The sequence below is a fragment of the Dendrobates tinctorius genome, unplaced genomic scaffold (assembly GCF_039654945.1).
Source record: "Dendrobates tinctorius isolate UK_male_01 unplaced genomic scaffold, ASM3965494v1 ptg000081l, whole genome shotgun sequence".
NCBI lineage: Eukaryota > Metazoa > Chordata > Amphibia > Anura > Dendrobatidae > Dendrobates > Dendrobates tinctorius.
In genome coordinates this window covers 10,757,583-10,784,784 of record NW_027361749.1, presented here as the reverse complement: position 1 = coordinate 10,784,784, position 27,202 = coordinate 10,757,583, and the positions used below count along the sequence as shown (strand labels likewise).

At 44.7% G+C, this 27,202-nt stretch overlaps 1 protein-coding gene across 5 annotated transcripts in view; it reads left to right on the top strand.

Moving 5' to 3' along the window:
• The window catches only part of NOL4 (nucleolar protein 4), a 464,933-nt gene that overhangs the window by 387,453 nt on the left and 50,278 nt on the right, over positions 1-27,202 (top strand). For all 5 annotated transcript variants that reach the window (XM_073583742.1, XM_073583739.1, XM_073583741.1 and 2 more), the window contains one exon: positions 9,813-9,926. In XM_073583742.1, coding sequence (XP_073439843.1) covers positions 9,813-9,926 — 114 coding nt within the window. The remainder of the gene's footprint in view (positions 1-9,812; positions 9,927-27,202) is intronic.

The following is a 27,202-nucleotide window of genomic DNA, read 5'->3' as shown; positions in this document are numbered from 1 at the left end:
CAGTTTCCAAATATACAAAAATTTATTCAAGGCATAAGAACAAGGATAAATGGACATGCCCCATCATAGCAGAAAGACACAGCAACGCGTATCGAACAATATGTTCTTTTTCAAGCTGTTTTGGGGTGAATATAATGGGAGATATATACTACCACCCACCAATCAAGTTACAACACACATGGTGTATAATCACAATAAAATTACATACCAAAAAAAAACAAGCAATAGTTAAAAACAATCTAATATAAGATGTATTACCAGGTATGGCAAAATATATACATGAACAAATTAAATACCCGACAAATTCCGGTATGGCAGACACATCGCCCCCCCCCCAAATAAAGAGGGCGTCATCAATGTATCTGCCATACCAGAAAATGTCCATTCTCTACAGTATATAAAAATCTTTCTTCCCAATATGCCATAACCAAATTGGCGATGGAAGGTGAGTGTTTTCCCCCCATTGATACTCCCAGCTCCAATCGGAATATATCTTTTGCCTCCAAACATTTTATTTTCCAACATCAAAGAAATATATCTTCATTTCAAGTGATGGGAATTGAGAAAGTATGTGTTCCGTTGAGAGGCGGTGATCTTAAAAGATGCCTTATGATGGGAGAAGCTTTCTGGGTGTTTCATCTTAAAACCTGTGTCCCAAATAGATTGAATGCACGCAAAGAGATTATGTTTCAGTATTGATATGTACATATACAGTGGGGAAAAAAAGTATTTAGTCAGTCAGCACAAGTGCAAGTTCCACCACTTAAAAAGATGAGAGGCGTCTGTAATTAACATCATAGGTAGACCTCAACTATGGGAGACAAACTGAGAAAAAAAAATCCAGAAAATCACATTGTCTGTTTTGTTTTCATTTTATTTGCATATTATGGTGGCAAATAAGTATTTGGTCAGAAACAAAATTTCATCTCAATACTTTGTGATATATCCTTTGTTGGCAATGACAGAGGTCAAACGTTTTCTGTAAGTCTTCACAAGGTTGCCACACACTGTTGTTGGTATGTTGGCCCATTCCTCCATGCAGATCTCCTCTAGAGCAGTGATGTTTTTGGCTTTTCGCTTGGCAACTCGGACTTTCAACTCCCTCCAAAGGTTTTCTATAGGGTTGAGATCTGGAGACTGGCTAGGCCACTCCAGGACCTTGAAATGCTTCTTACGAAGCCACTCCTTCATTGCCCTGGTGGTGTGCTTTGGATCATTGTCATGTTGAAAGACCCAGCCACGTTTCATCTTCAATGCCCTTGCTGATGGAAGGAGGTTTGCACTCAAAATCTCACGATACATGGCCCCATTCATTCTTTCATGTACCCGGATCAGTCGTCCTGGCCCCTTTGCAGAGAAACAGCCCCAAAGCATGATGTTTTCACCACCATGCTTTACAGTAGGTATGGTGTTTGATGGATGCAACTCAGTATTCTTTTTCCTCCAAACACGACAAGTTGTGTTTCTACCAAACAGTTCCAGTTTGGTTTCATCAGACCATAGGACATTCTCCCAAAACTCCTCTGGATCATCCAAATGCTCTCTAGCAAACTTCAGACGGGCCCGGACATGTACAGGCTTAAGCAGTGGGACACGTCTGGCACTGCAGGATCTGAGTCCATGGTGGCGTAGTGTGTTACTTATGGTAGGCCTTGTTACATTGGTCCCAGCTCTCTACAGTTCATTCACTAGGTCCCCCCGCGTGGTTCTGAGATTTTTGCTCACCGTTCTTGTGATCATTCTGACCCCACGGGGTGGGATTTTGCGTGGAGCACCAGATCGAGGGAGATTATCAGTGGTCTTGTATGTCTTCCATTTTCTAATTATTGCTCCCACAGTTGATTTCTTCACTCCAAGCTGGTTGGCTATTGCAGATTCATTCTTCCCAGCCTGGTGCAGGGCTACAATTTTGTTTCTGGTGTCCTTTGACAGCTCTTTGGTCTTCACCATAGTGGAGTTTGGAGTCAGACTGTTTGAGGGTGTGCACAGGTGTCTTTTTATACTGATAACAAGTTTAAACAGGTGCCATTACTACAGGTAATGAGTGGAGGAAAGAGGAGACTCTTAAAGAAGAAGTTACAAGTCTGTGAGAGCCAGAAATCTTGATTGCTTGTTTCTGAGCAAATACTTATTTTCCACCATAATATGCAAATAAAATGAAAACAAAACAGACAATGTGATTTTCTGGATTTTTTTTTCTCAGTTTGTCTCCCATAGTTGAGGTCTACCTATGATGTAAATTACAGACGCCTCTCATCTTTTTAAGTGGTGGAACTTGCACTATTGCTGACTGACTAAATACTTTTTTTCCCCACTGTATATATATATTTTTTTTTTTTTTTTTCCTCTTTGTTGCACATTGGAATTGTTTATGTATATATTTTGCCATACCTGGTAATACATCTTATATTAGATTGTTTTTAACTATTGCTTCTTTTTTTTTTGGGTATGTAATTTTATTGTGATTATACACCAGTGTGTTGTAACTTGATTGGTGGGTGGTAGTATATATCTCCCATTATGTTCACCCCAAAGCAGCTTGAAGAAGAACATATTGTTCGATATGAGTTGCTGTGTCTTTCCGCTATGATGGGGCATGTCCGTTTATCCTTGTTCTTATGCCTTGAATACATTTTTGTATATTTGGAAGCTGGAAACTTTTTCATTATTGATTTACTCCACGTGTGGCTTCACGAAATATCCGAGCTTCCACGCACCACTACTAGCCAAGAAAGCAGGTGAGCTGGTTACCTTTATTTTTTGCACTTGTAAAGTAGTGGCTTGGCACATAAGAAAACTGGTAAAGGAATGGTTTGGCACATAAGAGAACTGATTTCAGGAGTGTGTCACATCCTCCTGAGAGATCTGGGGTAGAAAGTCATTACATATTATGAATTGCAGGTCATCCATTTAACCTGTGTGTTTTGTGTCCCATATGAAATGAATTTAGTTTCCTTTGGTTCTGAAAAGGATAATGATCATTTCTATGGTGGTTATAAAGATGCAGCTCAATCTCTCAGCTTCTCCTGAGAGATTGGTCATTCCCTCTGTCTTTAAAACCTGGCCAGGCTTTCTCTTCCTCACCAGTGAAATTCTACTTCCTGGTTCCCTGGAGTTGCGGTGCTGAGTTGGGGATCGTTTGTTGCTGCTGGAGATTGCTGTATGCTGTTTTTAGGCATATGCTTTTCTCTGTGTCCTAGTCCTATTTGGTTTGTAAATTCCTCCCCTTCCCTATATGCCTCTCTGCCCTTCAGTGTTTTTGTATGTTAGTGGCTTTTCTGTTATCCGTGTTTAACTTATGTGTTGATACACAAGCATTTCTGTCCCGGGCCTCCTGAGGGACAGCTTATAATAGGAGAACAGTGAGGCACGAGGCCAAAACTTCCTCACCTTCAGAGGTACCTTTGGGAACAGGGAGAGTTAGGGCCCGAGCCCGAGGGACAGTGGGGAGCCCATCTCCCTATCTCATCTACAGTCACAGCATGACAGCTGGTGAAGGAATGGTTTGGTGTATTAGAGAACTGGTGAAGGAGTCGTTTGTCACATAAGAGAACCGATGAACAAATGGTTTGGTACGTTACAGAAAACTGAACACATGGTTTGGCACATAAGAGAACTGATGATGGAATGGTTTGGCACATAAGAGAACTGATGATGGAATGGTTTGGCACATAATTTTGGCAGGGAATTAATGATCTGGCACATAGTGAGAGTTAGTAAAAGAGTGGTGTAGCACATAGAAAGGATCAAGAATAAGTAGTGTCCTGCATAAGACAGTTGGGGAAGATCTGGCACATAATATAGGTAGAAGGCAGTGGCCTGGTGTATGGCACATGATACAACTGGTGAATGAATGGTTTAACAATTGAAAAAGATTGTAAAAAAAAAGTAGTTTAGCTTTTAAGACAACTAGTAAAGATGGTCAGGTTTGTTAGTCGAGGTTCTGAGTTTCATTTTTTCTGTTACAAAATATAGGAACAGAAAAATATATTCTTCGCATCACAAGCTCCCATTTATTATAAAGGGATCTGTTGGGTTTCCGATACAGGGTTTGCCTTTTAAAGGAACAAAAATTAGCACGCCATATTACGCTTCTTCTCCTAGTAAAGATGACAAAACATGCAAAGAACCCTCTGAATGCAAGTGTGAATCTGAATGTAAGTATGAACAAAGCCGTTTATAGGAAAATTGGCCCATGAGACAACTTGGAAATGACTGGTCCGATTCATATCAAAGTTGGTGAAGAAGTAGTTTCACACATAAGACAGACAGGGAATTAGTGGGCTCATTTCTATGTAGGTTTGAGAAGGTTTTGAAGAAGAAGAAGTTTGGGCATGCACCCACACCCTTTGCTAATATGTGTCAAGAAGATTATGGCTGCACTAAACTCTTATTTTCTGCCGTGACACTAACTACAGATTTGTTATTACTGCACACCGTGAAACAAGAGGAAGGGATTCATACTTTCCATTCATTTTGATCCCACGTTTGGGTATTAGTGGATAGCAGCCTTCATAGTGATTATTGTGTGCTCAACTTAATGTGGTTATGAAAGTGGATTGTTGCTTTTGTTTAAGGGCATAATCCGTAATATTATTAACCACAGTAAACACATATGTGAGCATTGTCTCTGCGCTCAATATATTTTACTGTTATAAGACCCATAAAACATTGCAGTCCTCTGGCTGTGTATTAATTGACTTGATTTAACCTGAAATTATCCCTAGCTAAATATTACTTCTCGTAATGTTGCAGCGAGGTGATTTCAGAAAGAAAAAAAAGCCAATTTTACACAGCAGCTCTTCACATTGATGGTCATTATTTCTCAAATACATTTTTACTCAGTGATTTTTCTACGGACTATTAGATGTAGTGCGTGAATGTATCTATTCTTATGTTTATATGTCGTACAGCGGCACATCACTGTTTATGACCCTGTAATTGTTCTACAGAAGAAAATCAGTGAATTCTGAATACTTCTGAACAGCATTAACGTCAAGGGAGAACTGGAGAAGGTGCAGGTTTTTGTGTTATATGACATATTTATACCCAATGATCATTGTTGATAGATTACATTCAATAATAATACCTTACATTTCACAAGGCACTAATTATTGGAGAAGAGTTTCCATTTGTGTATAGATAATAAAAAATATTTGCTATTTACTTGCTGTTATAAAACGTATCTAGTAAAGTTATTACATCTACTTATGTAGTAGGGCGCCATCCGGTGTTCAAAATCTACAATTACTATTCAATGCAAAGCAGCCAATAAAATTATCTGTCTGTCCTATGAGATATTTCTATTGGCTGTTTTTCAGTGAGCAATGAATCATGATCCATAAACGTGACTGTGAGGAGAATGACTGAGCACCACGTCTCAGCTCTTTGGATGGACCTGCATACTGGACACCATGTGGTGCCATGAACCTGCACAGTGGACACCATGTGGCTGTCACAGTGTGACTATGTGATAGCAAGGACAATGGGTTCCTATCCTTTTCCTCAGGCTAGGAGATGCTGGGATATCTCTGTCCCCAAGATTAACCCTCATGGTGGGGACGCCTGGGTCTTGTTCCTCGCTATGCTCCTAAAATACGCTAATCTGTATCTTTTCCCTTTTGCAAGGGAGGTAGGGCAGAAGTTTATTGGAAAACACAACAAAAGACAGACAGGGAAAGGTAGAAAAACAGTCACACAGCACTCTTACAGGAATAAACACTAAGGAACGAAAAGTGTAAAGCTAATGAGGGAAGGAAGCAACTCAGAGACACCAAAGGAAAGGAATGGCTACACCAAAAACCGCTTGCAACCAACTTAGAATTAACCACCAGTAAGCCTGGATGTGTCTACGTCTCCAAACCAGAATAGACAAACTATAGCTGGTATTCCCTGAATTGTCAAAGCAGCATATATAGGAGGAGAGAAGATATTACTGGTTCTCCTGCAGCATGTGACTAAGGCCGGAATCACACTACCGTATAACACGGCCGAGTGCCATACGATAAAACATTGCATAGCACTTGGCCCAATTGTTACTCTATGGGGCAGCTCAGATCTGTGGTTACTTTCTCATGAGGATTCGGCATGCGAGAACAATTGCAGCATGCTGCGAGTGGCAGCTCTGCTCAATCACACCCATACAAGTCTACGGATGCGAGTGAAACATCGGACTTCACTCAGATATCACCTGAGTACAGTGGAATATACGCCAACGCCGGCAGCAGGGGAGATGGAGAAATTAATTTTCTCCATCTCCTCCGCAGCTGTGTTCCAATTCTGTCATGCGAGAGGATCGGAGCACTACTGGATAACGCTCGCAGCAGAGCAGGAGCCGAGGGTCATTAGCACATCGCATCCATTCTCTTGCATCAGATGTCAATACACTGGTGTGACTCCAGCCTAAAGGAGATTAACAACTTAGCCGAGCAGAGCTTTAACTCTTGCTAACCTGCCTAGGAACTACAAGTCTTTGAGTTGACATCTGAGTCTCACTGCGCTGATCATAGCAAGAATCTGTGGATTCCACAAATTCTGATGCCACCATGACATTCGGTGATATTTGTAAAAGCCTTCCTGTGACAGTGGTGCCATAAAAAAGAAAATTGTATTTTTCACTGCATCGGGTTTTTTAGCAGCCTGTAAATTGTGAATATTATTACTTTTTGTGATCTCTATAGTGGAAGTGATATGTAATGGCAAACCAACCCCTTAAAAGGAGATTGTCACAGCTATACATGCATTTAATTTTTTTTTTAGGAATGTTTTTATGTGTGTTTTTTAAGTCATGAAGATTTTAATATTTTTGTCAGATTGGAAGATTTTTTTTGTGTTGCCAAGTTCCTGTGTTTAGAACCAATCATCTCGATTAAGATTTTCTTAGTTGATGTGGTATTTGACACAGGCAAACCTGAAACTTAGCAACTAATGATAGAGAGATGGGGTTAGCTGAAGACAGGCTTAATAGAAGGTCTATGGAGCCCGATTCAGTGTCGGAGGAAAGCAGCACTTGGCTGATCACTTTTGTACTCCATTTTAGAGATTGGTAGCATCTGAATCCCCAATGATCAAATCTTCTGACAAATCTCTATATGTCAAATATTCAGTGGAAGTCCATTTTCTCTTTAAATTGTGATATTACCACAGAAATCAACTTTTTCCAGTTTTTCTTAAATATATTGTTGAAGACAGCACTTTCCAGTACAATCGAGTGTTATTTCTGTATTTAGTGTTTTATTTTAGATCTTATTTTATTCTTGGCTGCCAAGTTCTATAAACTTAGACTAAGTTCACACAATGAGAATTTGGTGCGCATTTTCCATTTTAATTGCACTCCTGGAGATGGAAAACTGCACTGTCAACTTAAACTACATCTCCTATTCCTATAAATTTAAAGGGTAGGATCCACGTCTAATCGACAACAGCCTTGGGCTAAGTTCACACAATCGTATAAAAAATTGTCCACATTTCATACAGAAAAACATCCAGTTTTTCATTTTTATTGCCACTCATGACATCTGTTTTTATACATAAACACTTATTCAATTTTTCAAAACCAAATACATTTTCCTATATTTAAGAATTACAATGTACTTGTAAAAATCAGATGCCATTGCATTGATCAGTTTGGGGTCCAATTTTTTTGTTCATCCATAGACTTAAATTGGTAAATATGATAAGAAATAAAGAAGATACTAGTGCATGCTGCAATTTTTTTCACGTAGACGTTCGATCCATGTAAAAAAATCGGTCATCTGAAGAGCCCCATTAAATAACATCGGGTACAAGTGCTGGCAGTTTTTTTCACAGACAACAGTAAAGCCGAAAATACGGTTGTGTGATTGTAGCTTTAGACAGATAGTGTGAGTGCTCAACCAACCGCCACTCTATGCTCAAAAGTAAGCAAAAAATGAGTCAAATGTGAACAAGAGCAAACTACAGTGTCTGCAGCACACTAAGTCTGCTAAGGTGTATGTGAACATTTAATATGTGAAATTCGAACAGCATTTCTGCTATACAGTATAGCCTGTACTTGTAGAATTGAAGAGGTTAGTTAGTGCACAAATTGGCCAATTCTCATGTGCCCATCTAATGGTAGCTTACACTATCAAGTTTTATTGGGCATGAGAGCAGGTTCACACTGAGCACATCTGACAGACGTGACAGAGTCCGGAGACGCCGTGGAGAATGTTCTGCTGCCTGCAACATCCTCCAGTATGACCGGTTTGGCAGTCGGTCAGTAATAGTGTGATGAGGCATTTCTTTGGAGGGCTGCACAGCCCTCCATGTGCTAGTCAGAGGTACCATGACTGCCATTAAGTATCGGGATGAGATCTTCAGACACATTATAATACCATATAAAAAACAAATCTGAACTGAGAAAAGTAAGTTAATGTGTATGCACAATGTAAATGCATATTAACACATGACCATTAACCAGAGAAAACAAAAAGCAAAAAACACAAATATCCTGAACTAAAAATAAAAAATATACTGCAAATAATGCATAAAGGTAATACTAATAATAAGTGTATTTAGTAAACATAATTTTGATCAAAATAATGTACAAGCCATCCCGCCACGTCACGGCAACCCTTGTGGGACAGTCCCTACTCTAGTATTTAAAACCTTTTCACTTGCCAAGTGGCGTGAATGTGAATAAGGGTCGAGCGGCTGAACCACTTGTAACAGCTTAGGCCAGACTGGATGGCTTTCCCAGCTCAGAAAGAGGGCGATCACACCCATATATGCACTGAATGCACAATGAAATGAATAAAAAACAAATCTGAACTGAGAAAAGTAAGTTAATGTGTATGCACAATGTAAATGCATATTAACACATGACCATTAACCAGAGAAAACAAAAAGCAAAAAACACAAATATCCTGAACTAAAAATAAAAAATATACTGCAAATAATACCATATGCAGGTGCAGTGGGCCCTGGGTTCCTTCTGATACATGACAATGCGGCCTCATGTCGCTGAAGTGTGTCAGCAATTCCTGCATGATGAAGGCATTGATGTTATGGACTGGCCTGCCATTTCCCCAGATCTAAATCCAATCGGGCACATCAGGGGAAATCTTGTCTCTTTCCATCCACCAATGCCGCGTTGCACCACAAACTGTTGACTGATGCTTTAATCTAGGCCTGGGAGGAGATCTCTCATGAGAATATCCACCGCCTCATCAGAAGCATGCTCAGGTGTTGTAGGAAGGTCATACTGGCACGTGGAGGCCACACACGCTACTGAGCATCATTTCCTTGTTTTGAGGCAATTTCCACTGAAGTTGGATCAGCCTGTAATTTGATTTTCCACTTTGATTTTGAGTATCATTCCAAATCCAGACCTCCATGGGATTATAATTTTGATTTACATTGATCATTTTTATGTTTTATTGTTCTGAACACATTCCACTCTGTAATGATTACAGATTTCCAACTGGAATATTTCATTCAGTGTTATCTAGGATGTGATATTTTAGTGTTCCCTGGGTGGAAAAAAATTCTTCATATTTTGGTACCATCAATCAGATGCTTGTCATTTTTTAGACATCTAGAAGCCAGAGCCTTTGGTAATCCTTACGTGGTTGTGTTGTAATACACTGAGCAAAATGGATTGTGATATATTCCAGGTGAAGACTTATCCTCTGTTTGTTCATTTTGTCATCAGTTCATTTCCCCATTTAAGTTTTGTTGTTGTGTGTGCTTTGTAAAGTGACGCTTCAGTGACGACAGTCCTGTCTACATTTAACCCTTATAAATCTAACAGCTGTTTAATCCCGCTTTATCTATAATGTGTTTTTTTTCAGTCCCGACCTATCCCCTCACACCTCACCTCCGCTGTAGCAGAAAGTATCTTAGCCTCAGCCTGTGAGAGTGAAAGTAGGAATGCCGCCAAGAGGATGAAGCTCGACAGACAGCAGGTACTGTTCATGTCTGTGCATTACCGTTGCCAATGATGATATTAAATATGTCGGTAGAGATGAGCAATTCAATTTGCGCTGCCCTGGACTGGTGTCCAGTATGGACCTGTGTGGCAGCCGGTCTTCACTTCTGCCCCGCCATCCACTGCTCTGCATCCTGGACTTCTCTAGGCCTAATGCCTTGCCATAACATGCCTCACACTGTGATATCATGATGCCGCGGAGAACAAGTAAGCACTGGTGAAGACCGGTTGCCTCAGAGGACTAACTTGGTTGCTGGACCTAGGCAGAGTGAATCGACTTGCTCATCTGACTCGCCTCCAGAGGCCGTGGGGTACTCGGTGCCGGGCCCGTTGATTTCAATGGGAGATGTCACAGTGGCAGTGACCCGGTCCGTGGCCTCAGGCAGTCAATGTAAAAGGGGTAGAGTGATGGGGATAAAGTTAATGAGATGATTCGTGACGCCACCTGTGGTTTCTGGCCAGTTTGACCAGCGCTGCAGGGTTGCTTCTCTGGGATAGATGTTGTGGTGCAGCAATGATGTTGAAGCTCTCCACAGGTAGAGCTGTAGTCCCAGGGCAGATGAAGAGAGTTGGTAGATGGTGAGGTAGTGTAGGGCGAAAGATCCAACAGTACGGGGGACGTGGCACAGAAAGAAAGCGGAGGACACAGTGGGATGTAGTTCCAAGGCTTTACTCACATTCTGGTGCACACAGATGCCCGCGTCGGTGTCGGGTCCTCCAGGTCAGGGGCTCAGCCAACTCCCAGGCAAGATAGAGTACACCTTTCCAGCACTCCTGCAACATATGCCTTTCCTGAACGTCTCCTCACTAGAGCCTAAACTGAAGTACTTGTAGTCGTGAATTAGACTCAAGTTCCTCCTTCCAGATGTTACTTGGAACTCCACTCGTACGGCAGACAGCTGTGGCCCGCTTCGGGGACTTCCTACTATCAGGTCCCGGCTCACACACGTTGCTATTGTGCCCCCGAGTCTTAGGTGGGAATAAAGTGGTGACAACTTCCATTCCTCCTGTTTCTGCTGCAGGACCATCAGCATCCATACAACTTTGGATACCGGACTCCGACCCATGCGCTTTAACTTAAGGAAGGGCTCTGCACTCACCCTTGTCCTCAGTTCTCTTCTCCCCATGTTCCATACTAATCTATCTCCCTTCTGAAGAATCAGGCTTTCTCTTGCTCTTTCCCGTGCCAACAGCTCCGGCTCACAACAGTCTGCTGCTGCACTTCCTTCCACTCCATCCCTCTCCGTGGATCTTCTCTCACTAACTGACCCCTTCCTAACCTTCTTCCTCTCTCTTGTGCAGTCTAAGCTCCACCCGCTTCCCCAGCACCCTTCGTGAACCAAAGCAGCTAACTTACAGGGTGCTCCGCTATTCTAAAGTGTCTGTGCTGGGTGCAGGTGTTGGAGTGTGGTCAGGTGACTCCACCTTACCTGGATAGTGGGGTACCACACCTCAGGAGGAGGTGCAGTACCTCTGTGGTGACTGAACCTTCAGGGGCGCCAGATACCCCCCGTTAAACACTGCACATCCGCGGGCTGCAAGTGAAACAAAGGATGTTACATAAGGAACATACAAAATTTTATTTTAACAACAGTACTGCCAGCAGTAAACATGATATACGAACTAATAAAACTTCTCCAAAAGAGAAGCGCTTTCCACTTTTAACGTTACTTATAATAACTTTAGTTTTGCTACTACAACCTGAAGCGCTACCTTGGTGACAACCGCTGACCCTGGTTCGTCACCTGGATTCAAATTTTTATTCAAGACTTCACATTTTTATTAAGCATTGCTCCTAAGCTTGATTCTGCAAGATATTCACTCCGAATCAGATAGCTAAACATTGCTACCAACATTTTTTTTTTTTTTATATAAGGCACATTATAAAAGACTTCACGGTAAAACAACAATAATTCTTGCAAGTGCTGGACACCGCTTCCAGCCGGGATTTCTTGCAGTGTCCCTGGTGCTGAAGCAGAACTTCAGGTCTGAGGAAGTCCTTTGTTGAGGTCTGAGTAAAACCAAGAGAGAGCACCTTAAGAGGCGCAAATGGATCGGTCACCCTCACCCAGGGCAGCGGGGTACTCGGTTCTAGGCCTGTGGAGTTTCAATGGGAGATGTCACGGTAGCTGTGACCCGGTCCGTGGCCCTGGGCATCCATTGTAAAAGGGGAATGTTGAGTGCGTGGATGATGATTAAAGTTTATTAGTGAATGATTCGTGACGCCACCTGTGGTGTTCGGCAATGAAGATGTTCAGCCGACGCTGCAGGCACATCCTCTGGGACAGATGGTGTGGTGCAGCAATGATGTTGTGGCCCTCCACAGGTAGGGCAGTAGTCCCAGGGCAGTGTAGGTGAAGAGATAGCGAGGAGACGTAAATGGTGCACAGTGTCAGGCACAGCGATGTAGCAGTGCTGTGTGTGCTGGCGCCGGAATAAGTGGAGGACACCAGGGCATGTAGTTCCAAAGCTTTACTCAGTCTGTTGTGCATACAGGTGCCCGCATCCATGCTGTGTCCTCCAGGTCAGGAGCTCAGCCAACCTCCAGGCAAGATGAAGTACTCCGTCCCACCACTCCGCCAACATATGTGCCTTTTCTGAACGTCTCCCTCCTTAGCGCTCGTAGTGAAGTACTCACAGTACTGAGTTACACTGGAGTTCCTCCTTTCAGATGTTCTTAGAACTCTACTTGTACGGCAGACAGCTGTAGCCTGCTTCGGGGACTCCTTGCTACTAAGTCCCGGCTCACTCTCGTTGCTGTTGTGCCCCCAAGTCTTGTGTGGGAATAAAGTGGTGACAACTTCTATTCCTCCGGTGTCTGTCGCAGGACCATTAGTATCCATACAAACTCGGGGACCGGACCCCGGCCATGCGCTTAGAACTTGAGGAAGGGTTCTACTCTAACCCTAATCCTTAATTCAATTCTTCTCCTTACATTCCGTACAAATCAATCTTTCTTATGGAGAATTAGGCTTTCTGAATATCTCTTTCCTGTGCCAGCAGACCCAGGTCACTGAGGTCTGCTGCAGCACTTCTTTCATCTATCCCACTCAGGGGATCCTCTCGCTTACTCCTCGTCAGACTGACTGACTTAGTCCCAATCATCTCCCGCTCTCTGGTGCAGACTAAGCTCCACCCACCTCCCAGCACTCTTCGTGTTCCAAGCAGGGAGCCACCAAAGGTGCTTTGCTACACTACTATGTTGTGTGGGAAGCAGGTGTTGGAGTGTGGTCAGGAGTCTCCACCTTACCTGGATGGTGGGGCACCACACCTCTGAAGGAGGTGCAGTACCTCTGTGGCGACTAAACCCTCAGGAGCGCCACATACCCCCCCTGTTAATCACAGCACGTCCGCGGGCTGCAAGCGAAACAAAGATGAAACAAAATAAGGAACATACAGTTGTGGCCAAAAGTATTGACACCCCTGCAATTCTGTCAGATAATACTCAGTTTCTTCCTGAAAATGATTGCAAACACAAATTCTTTGGTATTATTATCTTCATTTAATTTGTCTTAAGTGAAAAAACACAAAAGAGAATGAAGCAAAAAGCAAAACATTGATCATTTCACACAAAACTCCAAAAATGGGCCAGACAAAAGTTTTGGCACCCTCAGCCTAATACTTGGTTGCACAACCTTTAGCCAAAATAACTGCGACCAACCGCTTCCGGTAGCCATCAAAGCGTTTCTTACAGTGCTCTGCTGGAATTTTAGACCATTCTTCTTTGGCAAACTGCTCCAGGTCCCTGATATTTGAAGGGTGCCTTCTCCAAACTGCCATTTTTAGGTCACTCCACAGGTGTTCTATGGGATTCAGGTTTGGACTCATTGCTGGCCACCGTAGAAGTCTCCAGTGCTTTCTCTCAAACCATTTTCTAGTGCTTTTTGAAGTGTGTTTTGGGTCATTGTCCTGCTGGAAGACCCATGACATCTGAGGGAGACCCAGCTTTCTCACACTGAGCCCTACATTATGCTGCAAAATTTGTTGGTAGTCTTCAGACTTCATAATGCCATGCACACGATCAAGCAGTCCAGTGCCAGAGGAAGCAATGCAACCCCAAAACATCAGGGAACCTCCGCCATGTTTGACTGTAGAGACCGTGTTCTTTTCTTTGAATGCCTCTTTTTTTCTCCTGTAAACTCTATGTTGATGCCTTTGCCCAAAAAGCTCTACTTTTGTCTCATCTGACCAGAGAACATTCTTCCAAAACGTTTTAGGCTTTTTCAGGTAAGTTTTGGCAAACTCCAGCCTGGCTTTTTTATGTCTCGGGGTAAGAAGTGGGGTCTTCCTGGGTCTCCTACCATACAGTCCCTTTTCATTCAGACGCCAACGGATAGTACGGGTTGACACTGTTGTACCCTCGGACTGCAGGGCAGCTTGAACTTGTTTGGATGTTAGTCGAGGTTCTTTATCCAACATCCGCGCAATCTTGCGTTGAAATCTCTTGTCAATTTTTCTTTTCCATCCACATCTAGGGAGGTTAGCCACAGTGCCATGGGCTTTAAACTTCTTGATGACACTGCGCACGGTAGACACAGGGACATTCAGGTCTTTGGAGATGGACTTGTAGCCTTGAGATTGCTCATGCTTCCTCACAATTTGGTTTCTCAAGTCCTCAGACAGTTCTTTGGTCTTCTTTCTTTTCTCCATGCTCAATGTGGTACACTCAAGGACACAGGACAGAGGTTGAGTCAACTTTAATCCATGTCAACTGGCTGCAAGTGTGATTTAGTTATTGCCAACACCTGTTAGGTGCCACAGGTAAGTTACAGGTGCTGTTAATTACACAAATTAGAGAAGCATTACATGATTTTTCGAACAGTGCCAATACTTTTGTCCACCTTCTATTTTATGTTTGGTGTGGAATTATATCCAATTTGGCTTTAGGACAATTCTTTTTGTGTTTTTTCATTTAAAACAAATTAAATGAAGATAATAATACCAAAGAATTTGTGTTTGCAATAATTTTCAGGAAGAAACTGAGTATTATCTGACGGAATTGCAGGGGTGTCAATACTTTTGGCCACAACTGTACAAAATTTTTTGAAATGCTTAATAAACAATTCTTATCTAAACTTCCCAATTTGGGAGGCACAGATTCTTGAACGTTGCAGAACAACTTAATTAACTATCTATACTTAATGTATATTAAAAGCTATATTACCCAATTTAAAGTGCTATGGTACCAGTTCAAGTATTATCATCTACACATATTCTTCTTCTTTTGTCTTTCACGTTTTCTATACTCTCCTTCCTTTAGACCTTGAGTGACAACTGCTGATGCCTGGTTCGTCACCTGTATTCAAATCTTTATTCAAATTTAACATCTTTATTAAAGTACTACCATTTAGTCAAAATATTCACTCCTAATCAAATACTTAGATATTACTATCAACCAATTTTTATATAAAATCTGGCCTATTGCTATCAACGTTTTTATAAGGCACATTATATAATACTTCACATTAAGACATCAATAATTCTTGAAAGTGCTGGACACCGCTCCCAGCCGGGATTTCTTGCAGTGTCCTTGGGTTGGAGCAATGCTCCAGGTTGAGGTAGTTCTTCTTTATTGAAACCTATGTAAAACCAAGAGAGGGCACCTCAAAAGGCGCAACTATTTACAAACACAGTTTGTGGATCACTCATTGTCCATGATCTCTGCAGTTCAGTAAGAATGCTGCCAACGCAACTAGGCAAAAACTAGAATCAAAAAGAAAATAGACGAGAAGGCACAACGGTGCTAATACCCTCCTGGGTAACAGTTAATGATTTGGGGAATGTTCTTTAGTAGTGGTCTTCTCCTGGGTGGTGGAAGCTGGTTTCTTTTGCTTCTTCCAGGGGAGAACTTCTGATTTTCCTCTTCCTGTTGATGGTTGCACATAGGAGGTGGTGGTCACTGGTTTGACTGCTGCCTTTGGTACAGCAGGGGTGGTGACGTGTACCTGGGAGTTTAGTACTTCAGCTTCAGGTGGTATCTCTGCTGCCTTGGCTTTTGGTCTGACCGCTGGTGAAACTTTCGCCTGTGGCCGCTTGTAGGGTGAAACGCGGGGATCATGAATCCCTGGAAGGGGGAACCCATGATGCATAGTAACACCCAGCAGCTGCTCCAACTCCTTTGTTGAGATCAGAAGATGTTGAATGGGACTCGCCTGCTGCAGCCTTACTCTTTTCAGCAGGGACTTCTTCCACTTCAGCTTAGTGCCTTGGAATTGAGAACACAGCTCTTCCAACTGTCTCATGCAGAGTACCGACCCATTGCACGCGGTGAATGGAAACTCAGGGAGCAACCCGATGGCAGGGGCGGCGGTCATACCTGGAGCTTCCTGGTGGTGTTGTGTCGGCTCTGGTGCAGGCATCGGGCGGCAGCCGGTGGCAGCTGTTGTGACTTGAGCTGCCTGGTCAGAGGCGGGAGATGGTGGTGGAGCGGATGGCATCTCTGGGTCCGCAAGGGCCTCCGGTGGGACCTGCGCAGCCGCGCTAGGTCCAGGCAGGAGTTCAGCTTCTTCCTGCTCAGCTCCCGGGCCCTCTGGTAACTACTCCGGGCAGGCAGCTCTCAGCGGTGGTTGCAGCGGGGAGATGGCGACAGGCGCTGCCGATGGCATCGCAGCGGCCGCAGGCACCACAGACGCCGCCGGAGGGAGAACCAGGGCATCAACGGTGGGCACCGGTGGTGAAGGCACCGCGGGTGCAGGCCCTTCCTGGGCACGCTGCCAGTTCAGAGTCCAGAGAGCCTCCTGTCTCAGCCGCAGGCGGTGTGTCAGCTGGGCAATCTCGTCCTCCAGCCGCTGGCGGTCCATTGTGGAAGCAGGGTAGGAGCCTTCAGCCATTGCGCTGGGGAAGTTCAGCTCAACCTCCTCGCGCTCTTCGGGCCTCCTTCCTTCTTCCAATATGGCGTCCTGGCGTTCTCTCTCCTTCCCTGGCTCTTTTCCCGCCACAGGGCTTCGCTCCTCCTTCTGGGGGCGGCGTATTCTTCCTACTCCTCCATACCAAGCCAGTATACGAACCCCTCTGGGGGTGGGCCATTTTGCCGTTGCATAGAAGTTTAGGCAGGGGAGGCCCAGGATAGTTTGCGCTCTTTTCTTAGGACCACCCATGTTGTCACGCCCTTCTTCACCGCACCGGCAACCATTTTGAGAGTCCATTTTACAGTCTATAATTTTGGTTATTTTGCACATTCTCAGCAGTTAAGTCCAATAAATCTTCGGCACACAGAACCCGGTGGCATCGGGCTTCGTCATCCTGTTCGTGACGCCAAAAATGGATCAGTCGCCCTCACCCAGGGCAGCGGGGTACTCGGTACCGGGCCCGTGGAGCTTCAATGGGAGATGTCACGGTAGCTGTGACCCGGTCCGTGGCCCTGGGCATCCATTGTAAAAGGGGAATGTTGAGTGCGTGGATGATGATTAAAGTTTATTAGTGAATGATTCGTGACGCCACCTGTGGTGTTCGGCAATGAAGATGTTAAGCCGACGCTGCAGGCACATCCTCTGGGACAGATGGTGTGGTGCAGCAATGATGTTGTGGCCCTCCACAGGTAGGGCAGTAGTCCCAGGGCAGTGTAGGTGAAGAGATAGGGAGGAGACGTAAATGGTGCGGTGTCAGGCACAGCGATGTAGCAGTGCTGAGTGTGTTGGAACCGGAATAAGTGGAGGACACCAGGGCATGTAGTTCCAAAGCTTTACTCACAGTCTGTTGTGCATACAGGTGCCCGCATCCATGCTGTGTCCTCCAGGTCAGGAGCTCAGCCAACCTCCAGGCAAGATGAAGTACTCCGTTCCACCACTCCGCCAACATATGTGCCTTTTCTGAACGTCTCACTCCTTAGCGCTCATAGTGAAGTACTCACAGTACTGAGTTACACTGGAGTTCCTCCTTTCAGGTGTTCTTAGAACTCTACTTGTATGGCAGACAGCTGTAGCCTGCTTCGGGGACTCCTTGCTACTAAGTCCCGGCTCACTCTCGTTGCTGTTGTGCCCCCAAGTCTTGTGTGGGAATAAAGTGGTGACAACTTCTATTCCTCCGATGTCTGTCGCAGGACCATTAGTATCCATACAACCTCGGGGACCGGACCCCGGCCATGCGCTTAGAACTTGAGGAAGGGTTCTACTCTAACCCTAATCCTTAATTCAATTCTTCTCCTTACATTCCGTACAAATCAATCTTTCTTATGGAGAATTAGGCTTTCTGAATATCTCTTTCCTGTGCCAGCAGACCCAGGTCACTGAGGTCTGCTGCAGCACTTCTTTCATCTATCCCACTCTGGGGATCCTCTCGGCTGACTCCTCGTCAGACTGACTGACTTAGTCCCAATCATCTCCCACTCTCTGGTGCAGACTAAGCTCCACCCACCTCCCAGCACTCTTCGTGTTCCAAGCAGGGAGCCACCAAAGGTGCTTTGCTACACTACTATGTTGTGTGGGATGCAGGTGTTGGAGTGTGATCAGGAGTCTCCACCTTACCTGGATGGTGGGGCACCACACCTCAGGAGGAGGTGCAGTACCTCTGTGGCGACTGAACCCTCAGGGGCACCACACAAACTATATACAGCAAAGTTTGTGGATCACGAAGTTCATGACCACTGAAGTTTTTGAACTTTCAATAACTGGTGCCAAACAGTGGCAAAAACTACAGAAAACAAAAACAAACAATGAGGGCACAACGGTGCCCATACCCTCCTGGGTAACAGTTCAGTCACTTGGGAATGTACTTAGTGGTTTTCCCCCTGGGGTGGTGGAAGCAGGTATCTTTTGCTTCCAGGGGAGATTTTCAGGGTGTCTGCTTCCTGCCGGCATGACATATTGTCCATAGTCCTCCTGGTGGGCTTGGGGAATGGCTGCCCGTACTGGTGGGGTAGCAGCTTGCTGGGGAGTTGCAGCTGCCTGTTGGGGTAGCACAGCTGCTATCGGTGAAATGGTAGCTGCCCTGGTCTTTGGTCTGACAGCCGGTGGAACCAATGCCTGTTTCACAGCAGGGGCAGCCACTTGAACAAGAGGGTGCTTCACTTCAGTAGAGGTGGCCTGCTTTGCCTTGGTGGTTACATATACCACGGTGGGTACTGCCTCTGCTGGAGGAATGTAAGCCTGCCCTTTCTCATAGGCCGCTATGAACTCCTCCGGGATGCAGCGCACATTCAGGGCATACCAGTCGCGTAGCCCCTCATGGCGGGTGAATGTCACATAATCCACCCGGTGTAGATCACGGGCGGGGTGTCCCCTCTGGAGGTGGGACTCCACATCCCTGCGACTCACGAAGAGGTCCGAGATTCTCTGGGGGTCCGAGATGAAACCAAATCCCATTTCCAGGTTAAAGTTCAGGACCCGACCCCACCCTGCCGAGTCCTCTTGTCGAGGTCAGGGCCCAGCACTGCCAGACTCCTTTGTTCCCGCTCCCGCTGCTCCGCTGCCAGCTTGCGGATCTTTTGCTGGCAGTAGGTTTCTTTCTCCTCCTCCTCTGGGGATCGGCCTCTGCCAACAGCGGACAGAGGTATCACTGCCAGGGGTCCTGGTGTTTCCCCCCAGGGACTAGTGTCCCGGTCCCAGGCCAGATCCAGCACATTCTGCCCGGACGTTGGGGCAGACGGGAACCCAGGGTTCTCCCCGGTTGCAGGGGCGGCGGTCATACCTGACGCTTCTCGGTGGTGTTTTGGCTCCGGTGCAGGTACTGGACGGCAGCCGGTGGCAGCGGTGGTTATTGGAGCTGCCTCGTCAGCGGGCGGCGACTGGAGTGGAGCTGGTGCTGGTTCGGGGTCTGCTGAGGCCTTCAGTGGGACCTGCGCGACCGCGCCAGGTCCAGGCAGGAACACAGTCCATGCTTCACTGTCGGCTCCCGGGCCCTCAGGTAACTACTCCTGGCAGGCAGCGCCCGACGGCGGTATCATCGTGGAGGTGGTGCGGGCGCTGCTGATGGCATCGCAGCGGCCGCAGGTTTCACAGGTGTTGCCTGGGGGAGAACTTGTGCAGCCGTGGCGGGTACCGGTGGTGTAGGTACCGTTTCTGCAGGCCCCTCCTGGGTGCGCTACCGATCCAAGGTCTGCAGAGCCTCCTGCTTCAGCCGCAGACTGCGGTTCAGCATAGCGATCTCTTCTTTCAACTGCTGACAGTCCATCATGGAAGCAGAGCCGGAGCCTTCAACTAGTACGCCGGGGAAGGCAAACTCCTCTTCCTCGCGTTCATCAGGTCTTCATCGTTCCTCCATCATGGCGTCCTGGCATTCTGGCTTCTCTCTGGGCTCCCTTCCCGCCTCACAGCTCTGCTCCTTCCTGGGGCGGCGCCTCCTTCTTCCTCCATACCAAGCCAGTATACGAACCCCTCTGGGGGTGGGCCATGTTGCTGTTGCATAGAAGTTCAGGCAGGGGAGGCCCAGGACAGTTCGCGCTCTTTTCTTAGGGCAACCCATGTTGTCACGCCCTTCTTCCCAGCGCTGGCGGCCATTTTGAGAGTCCATTTTACAGTCTATCATTTTGGTTATTTTGCACATTTTCAGCAATATCCAATGTAATAAATCTTCAGCACACAGGACCCGGTGGTACCGGGCTTCGTCCTCCTGTTCGTGGCGCAAAAATTGGCTCGCCCCCAGAGGCCGTGGGGTACTCGGTGCTGGGCCCGTTGATTTCAATGGGAGATGTCACAGTGACAGTGACCCGGTCCGTGGCCTCAGACAGTCAATGTAAAAGGGGTAGAGGGATGGGGATAAAGTTATTGAGATGATTCGTGACGCCACCTGTGGTTTCTGGTCAGTTTGACCAGCGCTGCAGGGTTGCTTCTCTGGGACAGATGTGGTGCAGCAATGATGTTGAAGCTCCCCACAGGTGGAGCTATAGTCCCAGGGCAGTAGGGATAGGTGTTGAGGTAGATGGTGTAGTGTTAGGCACAGAGACGTAGCAGTGCTGGATGAGTGGCACAGGAATAAGTGGAGGACACAAGGGCTTGTAGTTCCAAAGGCTTTACTCACAGTCTGGTGCACACAGATGCCCGCTTCAGTACTGAGTCCTCCAGGTGAGGGGTCCAGATAACTTCCAGATAAGATAGAGTACACCTTTCCAGCACTCCTCCAACATATGCCTTTCCTGAACGTCTCCTCACTAGAGCCTAAACTGAAGTACTTGTAGTCGTGAATTAGACTCAAGTTCCTCCTTCCAGATGTTACTTGGAACTCCACTTGTACGGCAGACAGCTGTAGCCCGCTTCAGGGATTTCCTACTATCATGTCCCGGCTCACACATGTTGCTATTGTGCCCCCGAGTCTTAGGGTATGTGCACACGGTGCGGATTCTGCTGCGGATCCGCAGCGGTTTTGGCCCTGCGGGTCCGCAGCAGGTTTAGGTGCGTTGCACAGTACCAATTGTTTTCAATGGTAAACTGAAAAACGCTGTGCAAATGCTGCGGATTTTTCCGCGCGGATTTGCTGCGGTTTACAATCTGCAGCATGTCAATTCTTTTGTGCAGAACCGCTGCGGTTTCCGACATCATCCATTATGAGGTGTGAAACCGCAGGGCAAAACCGCAGGCAAATCCGCAGATAAACCTCAGGACTTTAGTCCTGCGGATTTATGTACGGATTTTACTACAAAATCTGCACCACCAGAAAACTACGTTTGCACATACCCTCAGGTGGGAATAAAGTGGTGACAACTTCTATTCCTCCGGTTTCTGCTGCAGGACCATCAGCATCCATACAACTTCAGATATCAGACTCCGACCCATGCACTTTAACTTAAGGAAGGGCTCTGCGCTCACCCTTGTCCTCAGTTCTCTTCTCCCCACGTTCCATACTAATCTATCTCCCTTCTGAAGAATCAAGCTTTCTCTTGCTCTTTCCCTTGCCAACAGCTCCGACTCACAACAGTCTGCTGCTGCACTTCCTTCCACTCCATCTCTCTCCGGGGATCTTCTCTCACTAACTGACCCCTTCCTAACCTTCTTCCGCTCTCTTATGCAGTCTAAGCTCCACCTGCTTCCCCAGCACCCTTCGTGAACCAAAGCAGCTGACTTACAGGGTGCTCCGCTATTCTAAAGTGTCTGTGCTGGGTGCAGGTGTTGGAGTGTGGTCAGGTGACTCCACCTTACCTGGATAGTGGGGTACCACACCTCAGGAGGAGGTTCAGTACCTCTGTGGCAACTGAAAACTCAGGGGCGCCACACATCTCTACGTGGTATGTGAATATAGCAATGGATAAGTCCTTATAACGTCGATTACTGAATAGTCTTTAATGTGATCTCAATAAAGGCTTTGTTTCCCTGTCCTCATGCCTCCGCAATCTTGCTCGAGAGAATCTATAGGCCAAAATAGAAAGCCACTCTGCTATTCATCTGATTCCTTGCATCACCTATCTGACTGGCAACAGATTCCCTCTGCAAAATGAGCTATTAGTCCGGTGTATCAAGAGCTTGCTTCTATATGAAAAGATTAATCTCTGGTTATGACAGCCCCTTTAAAAGTGGATGTCCAGGATAATCAAAAAACACGCTAAGGAAGGAAATGCTAGCTACAGAAATGCAAATAATACAAATCCCCCTCCACTCCAGTGCTCTCCACTGTTTTTTCTTTACTTGGTGGCAGTGATTACATCACATCAATACACATGACCACTGCAGCCAGTCACTGACCGCAGGGTTCACATTATGAAGCAGATATACCTAAATATATTTATTACACTTGTGAAGTTTTGATATCAGGGAAGTAGTTTAATGCTAAAAGCATTTCATATGCGTGGCATGGAATCACTGTAGTAATCTTGCTAGAAGAACACAATGTAAAAGCCCATTACTGACAATATTCACCTTCTGTGTGCTCCCAAACTAACGGACATGAAGTCACCTGTTCAGTACTGTAAACCAGTATTTTTGTTAGTACTTACAAACCTATACGGACCATATAAACAGAGCTTTAGGACAAGACTTATATGGAGTATCTTCAATGTTGTAGCATTGTAGCCCACAAGTCACCTTCACAGTAGTTGTTGCACATAATGGGATCAATGGTCGGTTTCTTGTGCTTATTGGTCCCCGTGGTGTGATGACTGTTCTATATTGGAAATACTATGGGCTCCTTTGTGCTCACTGCTAGTAATGTGTTCATCTGACTGAGCCTTCACTATTCAGGAGCGAAAATAATAACAATACAATGGCTGAACTTTGTTAATAAAGCTGCTGAAATCTATAATGGTGAAAAGTAGACATATAGTTAAAAATGTGACAAATACAGTAGGTACACAAGTAGAAAAATAGTTCTTGTAATTGTGAAGTCACTAAAATTTAAAAATCTTGTAACACAACTAAATCGAATGTACCGTGGGAGAAGCTGCAATATAGGTTCAACATTACTTTTAAACTTGTGAACTTAAGTGTAATAATGTCATACAATGCATTAAATTAGGATTTAGTCACAAAATAGACAGAAAAATCCCCAAAAGCAGAAATGGATCAATGCTGCCTTCCCAGTGCTAGCTCTCTATCCGGAGAACATAATACAATTTGTAGCATAGCGGTACTTGTCATACAGCTGGAGACGTCATCCTATTTCCAGTAACTTCATATGTTAAACAGTTCACATTTCACTGATCTATGAAAGTGTAAATCAAAAGGTTTTCTATTTGACTTAAAGAGGTTGTCCACGTCTGATCAGCCAGGGTTCAACACCCGGCATTCCCCCCTGCCAATTGGCTGTTATCAGTGCCACTGTCGGACGCCGGCTAGAAGTACTCACTTGCAGAGCTGCCCTGTCTTCTGTTAGTGGCCGCCGCACAGTACTGTACATCCACCTCCTATTTATTTGCTGCTGCCTCTACAAGAAGATGACCAGCTCTGCAAGTGAGTACTTTCAGACGGCGCCTGCCACCACTGATAACAGCTGATTGACGGGGGTAGGTCATTAATGAGATAGTAGTGGACAACCTCTTTAAAGGCTCTCAAGCTGCTGAGCTGCTGCAGTGTTGGAGCTTTAAATAATTTGCAGAATTGCAGTCATTGATCACTAGTGAGAGGTTCAACTTATTTTAAAGATATTCATGCAGGAACTAGTTCTGGATCTTGAAGTCCTGTTTATGTTTTTATATGTTTTAATTCTCTGACCTTCTTGGGTCATGATCACATATAGCGGGAAGTTTTTTTTCCATTGTGTCTTTTTTGTGTAGAAAAATATGCTTCATTTATCTGTACAAGCAAAGTGGATATGATTTCATGAAAACTCATGCCCACTGTGCCTTTGGAGATACTGTTGAACTGTGTGCAATCTCAAGAGTAGACATGAGCGAATATCTTCAGCTCCCTCCTTATTCGGCAAGCTATAGCGCTTACCGAAGAAAGTGCAGCGGGAACCCGGATACCTGGAGCGCTACGATAATCAGCCGTTCAGCACCACAGCTGCATGCGTCGCGACTGTATGACAGTCACAACACACAGGCTCTTCATACATGTGTTGTGACTGTCACACAGCCGTGACACATATACAGTAGCTGCGGCGCCATACACCTGATTATCCGAGCGCTCCATGTATCCGGGTTCCCGCTGCAGCTTCTTCGGTAAGCGCTACAGCTTGCCGAATAAGGAGGGAGCCGAAGATATTCGCTCATCTCTACTCAAGAGTGCTGCATCCTCTGTAAGACTTGTAACAATTTTTTACTTTTTAAAGTCAGTGAAAACTGTTTTTTGCCCATTTTGTTTGAGAAAAACCAGCTGCCTAATAATTCTGCAATCCCGACCCCCATTACACAAATACACATCTCCTGATTTGCTTCATCCAATAAGTGTTCAAAGTTTATACAGTTTTAAGTTGGAAAATCTGCATAAAAGGATGATTTGGTTAAAATACTCACCTGCCTAATAATTCTGCAGACAGTGTACACTGAGCAGCTTTGTGATTGCATTATCCATGCAAGGCAGATTTTCTGTATTTGTATCACCTATACGGATAAGACCTGAGCAAAAAGGCACACGGGATCCAGTGTACAGATGAAAAACCTTCTTCCAACTTTATTCTTTCACCTTAATATCCATTTGACATCAACATGTAAAACTGTGGTACGTTTCAAGCAGACAGACCAACATCCCGTATTATCATATTGAGTTCCATACGGCAATTTTTGACCATTATCCACACACATGCTGCTTGAAGCAAAGGGGTCAAAACTGTGCAAAATGTATCAAACATTGTGCAACACTTTGATTCACTCGTTGCAGATAATGGCAACACCACCAGCTTCCCCACATTGTGCTTCATTCTAAAAACTTCTAGCCTGTTAAATGACTGATACCTAAATATCTGTAGGTGAAGGTTGCAATCTGATGTTACATCTGAGTTTAATGGATATTGATCACAATACATTTTCAGCATATACATGACCGTGACATCTGACTTCACATCGGTTACAAAGTCGTGGGAGTAACAATGGACCATGGATGACACCATGACTTTTTCTAATGTGCAGTAAGTGGGAAACATTCATTCTGCCTGGAGCAGCGTTACAGCATTGATCTTTCAGGTAGAGGAAACATTTTGGGAGTAATAACTTTATAAGCAGTGTTGTATCACTATAAGTAACTAATACTCAATGTGGAGTCTCTAACAGGATATATAACTGTAGATCTGAAGTGTGTGCAGAAGTTGCAGTAGAACCTAAAAACTGGAGGTAAGGCTGGAGTCACACTAAATGTATGAAAAATCAGTCCGAGTCTCCCTTCCGAGAGTCGCATGAGTGTAATGCGAGTGTCATGCGAGTACAATCCGATTTTTTCTCACCTAGCATCCGATTTACATCCAAAAGCAGTGCAATTGCTATCTGATTGCAATGCGATTTTAACTTGAGCTTTTACATAGAGATTTGCTCTGTCATTTACACATCGTCAAAACACACACACACATATATATAAATAATACATAGATAATTAGATAGATAGATATTTAGCAAAAAATGGAACAGCGGGTGCGCAGCCTTCACAGCAAAGCATCCAATACTTGCTCCAATCCAGATAAGAAAAAGTGAAGGCAGCACTCCTTAGACTTGTAGTAAAATTTGTGGTTTTTAATTCAAACCCACATGGCATGGCAACGTTTTGGCTCACACTGAGCCTTTTTCAAGCTATCTAGATAAGAAAAAATAAAGGCAGCACTCCTTTGACTTGTAGAAAAATTTTAGGTTTTTAATTCAAACCCACATGGCGTGGCAACGTTTCGGCTCACACTGAGCCTTTTTCAAACTTGAAAAAGGCTCAGTGTGAGCCGAAACGTTGCCATGCCATGTGGGTTTGAATTAAAAACCACAAATTTTACTACAAGTCTAAGGAGTGCTGCCTTTATTTTTTCTTATCTAGATAGATAGCTAGATAGATAGATAGCATAAAAGCCAGCAATTCATGTGCTGTGTACAGTAATATCACACTGACAGGTTAGAATAAAATAGATGGAAACGATATATACACATAGAATACATAGGTATATAGATGTCAATAACACACACACATATATATGTGTATATATATATATATATATATATATATATAAATCAAGAAAAAAGGGCAGCACTACCAAAATAATATAGTAGGTGCAAAACCTATTCAGCAGTGTCCAAACAGCCAAATTAACAAAAGGAAAAAAAATAGGCAGCACTCAAATTAAATGTGAAAACAGTGGATACTTTACTGTTCCTCAGGTGGCAACGTTTCAACGGTGACCTGTCTTTGTCAAAGCGTGAGAAAGACGGGTCACCGTTGAAACGTTGCTACCTGAGGATCAGTAAAGTATCCACTGTTTTCACATTTAATATGAGTGCTGCCTATTTTTTTTTCCTTATATATATTACATACAAAGAAAGATAGAAGAAAAGCCGACAATTCATCTGCTGTGTACTGTAAAATCAATGCAGGAGCCAATAGGATAGATGGATTACATACAGTAAATACAAATAGAATAGATAGATGTATAGATGTCTGTGACAAATACACTTAGTAAAGTGTGTGCAAATTACTGTACATGTATTTAATAAAAGATTATTTTTCAGAAAAAAATGGTGTGGGCTCCGGCACAATTTTTGCAACCAGCTGACGTAAAACCAACGGTTGGGGGGCCGATGTTTATAGCCTGGGAAGGGGGTAATACCCATGGATCTTCCCAGGCTAAGAAGAGCTCACAAATGTATACGTAGCCTTTACAGGCTATTAAAATGGGGGACCCTAAAAAAATGACACAGGGTCCCCCTATAATTAATAACCGGCAAAGGCTATGCAGATAGCTGCAGGCTGATATTAATAGCCTAGG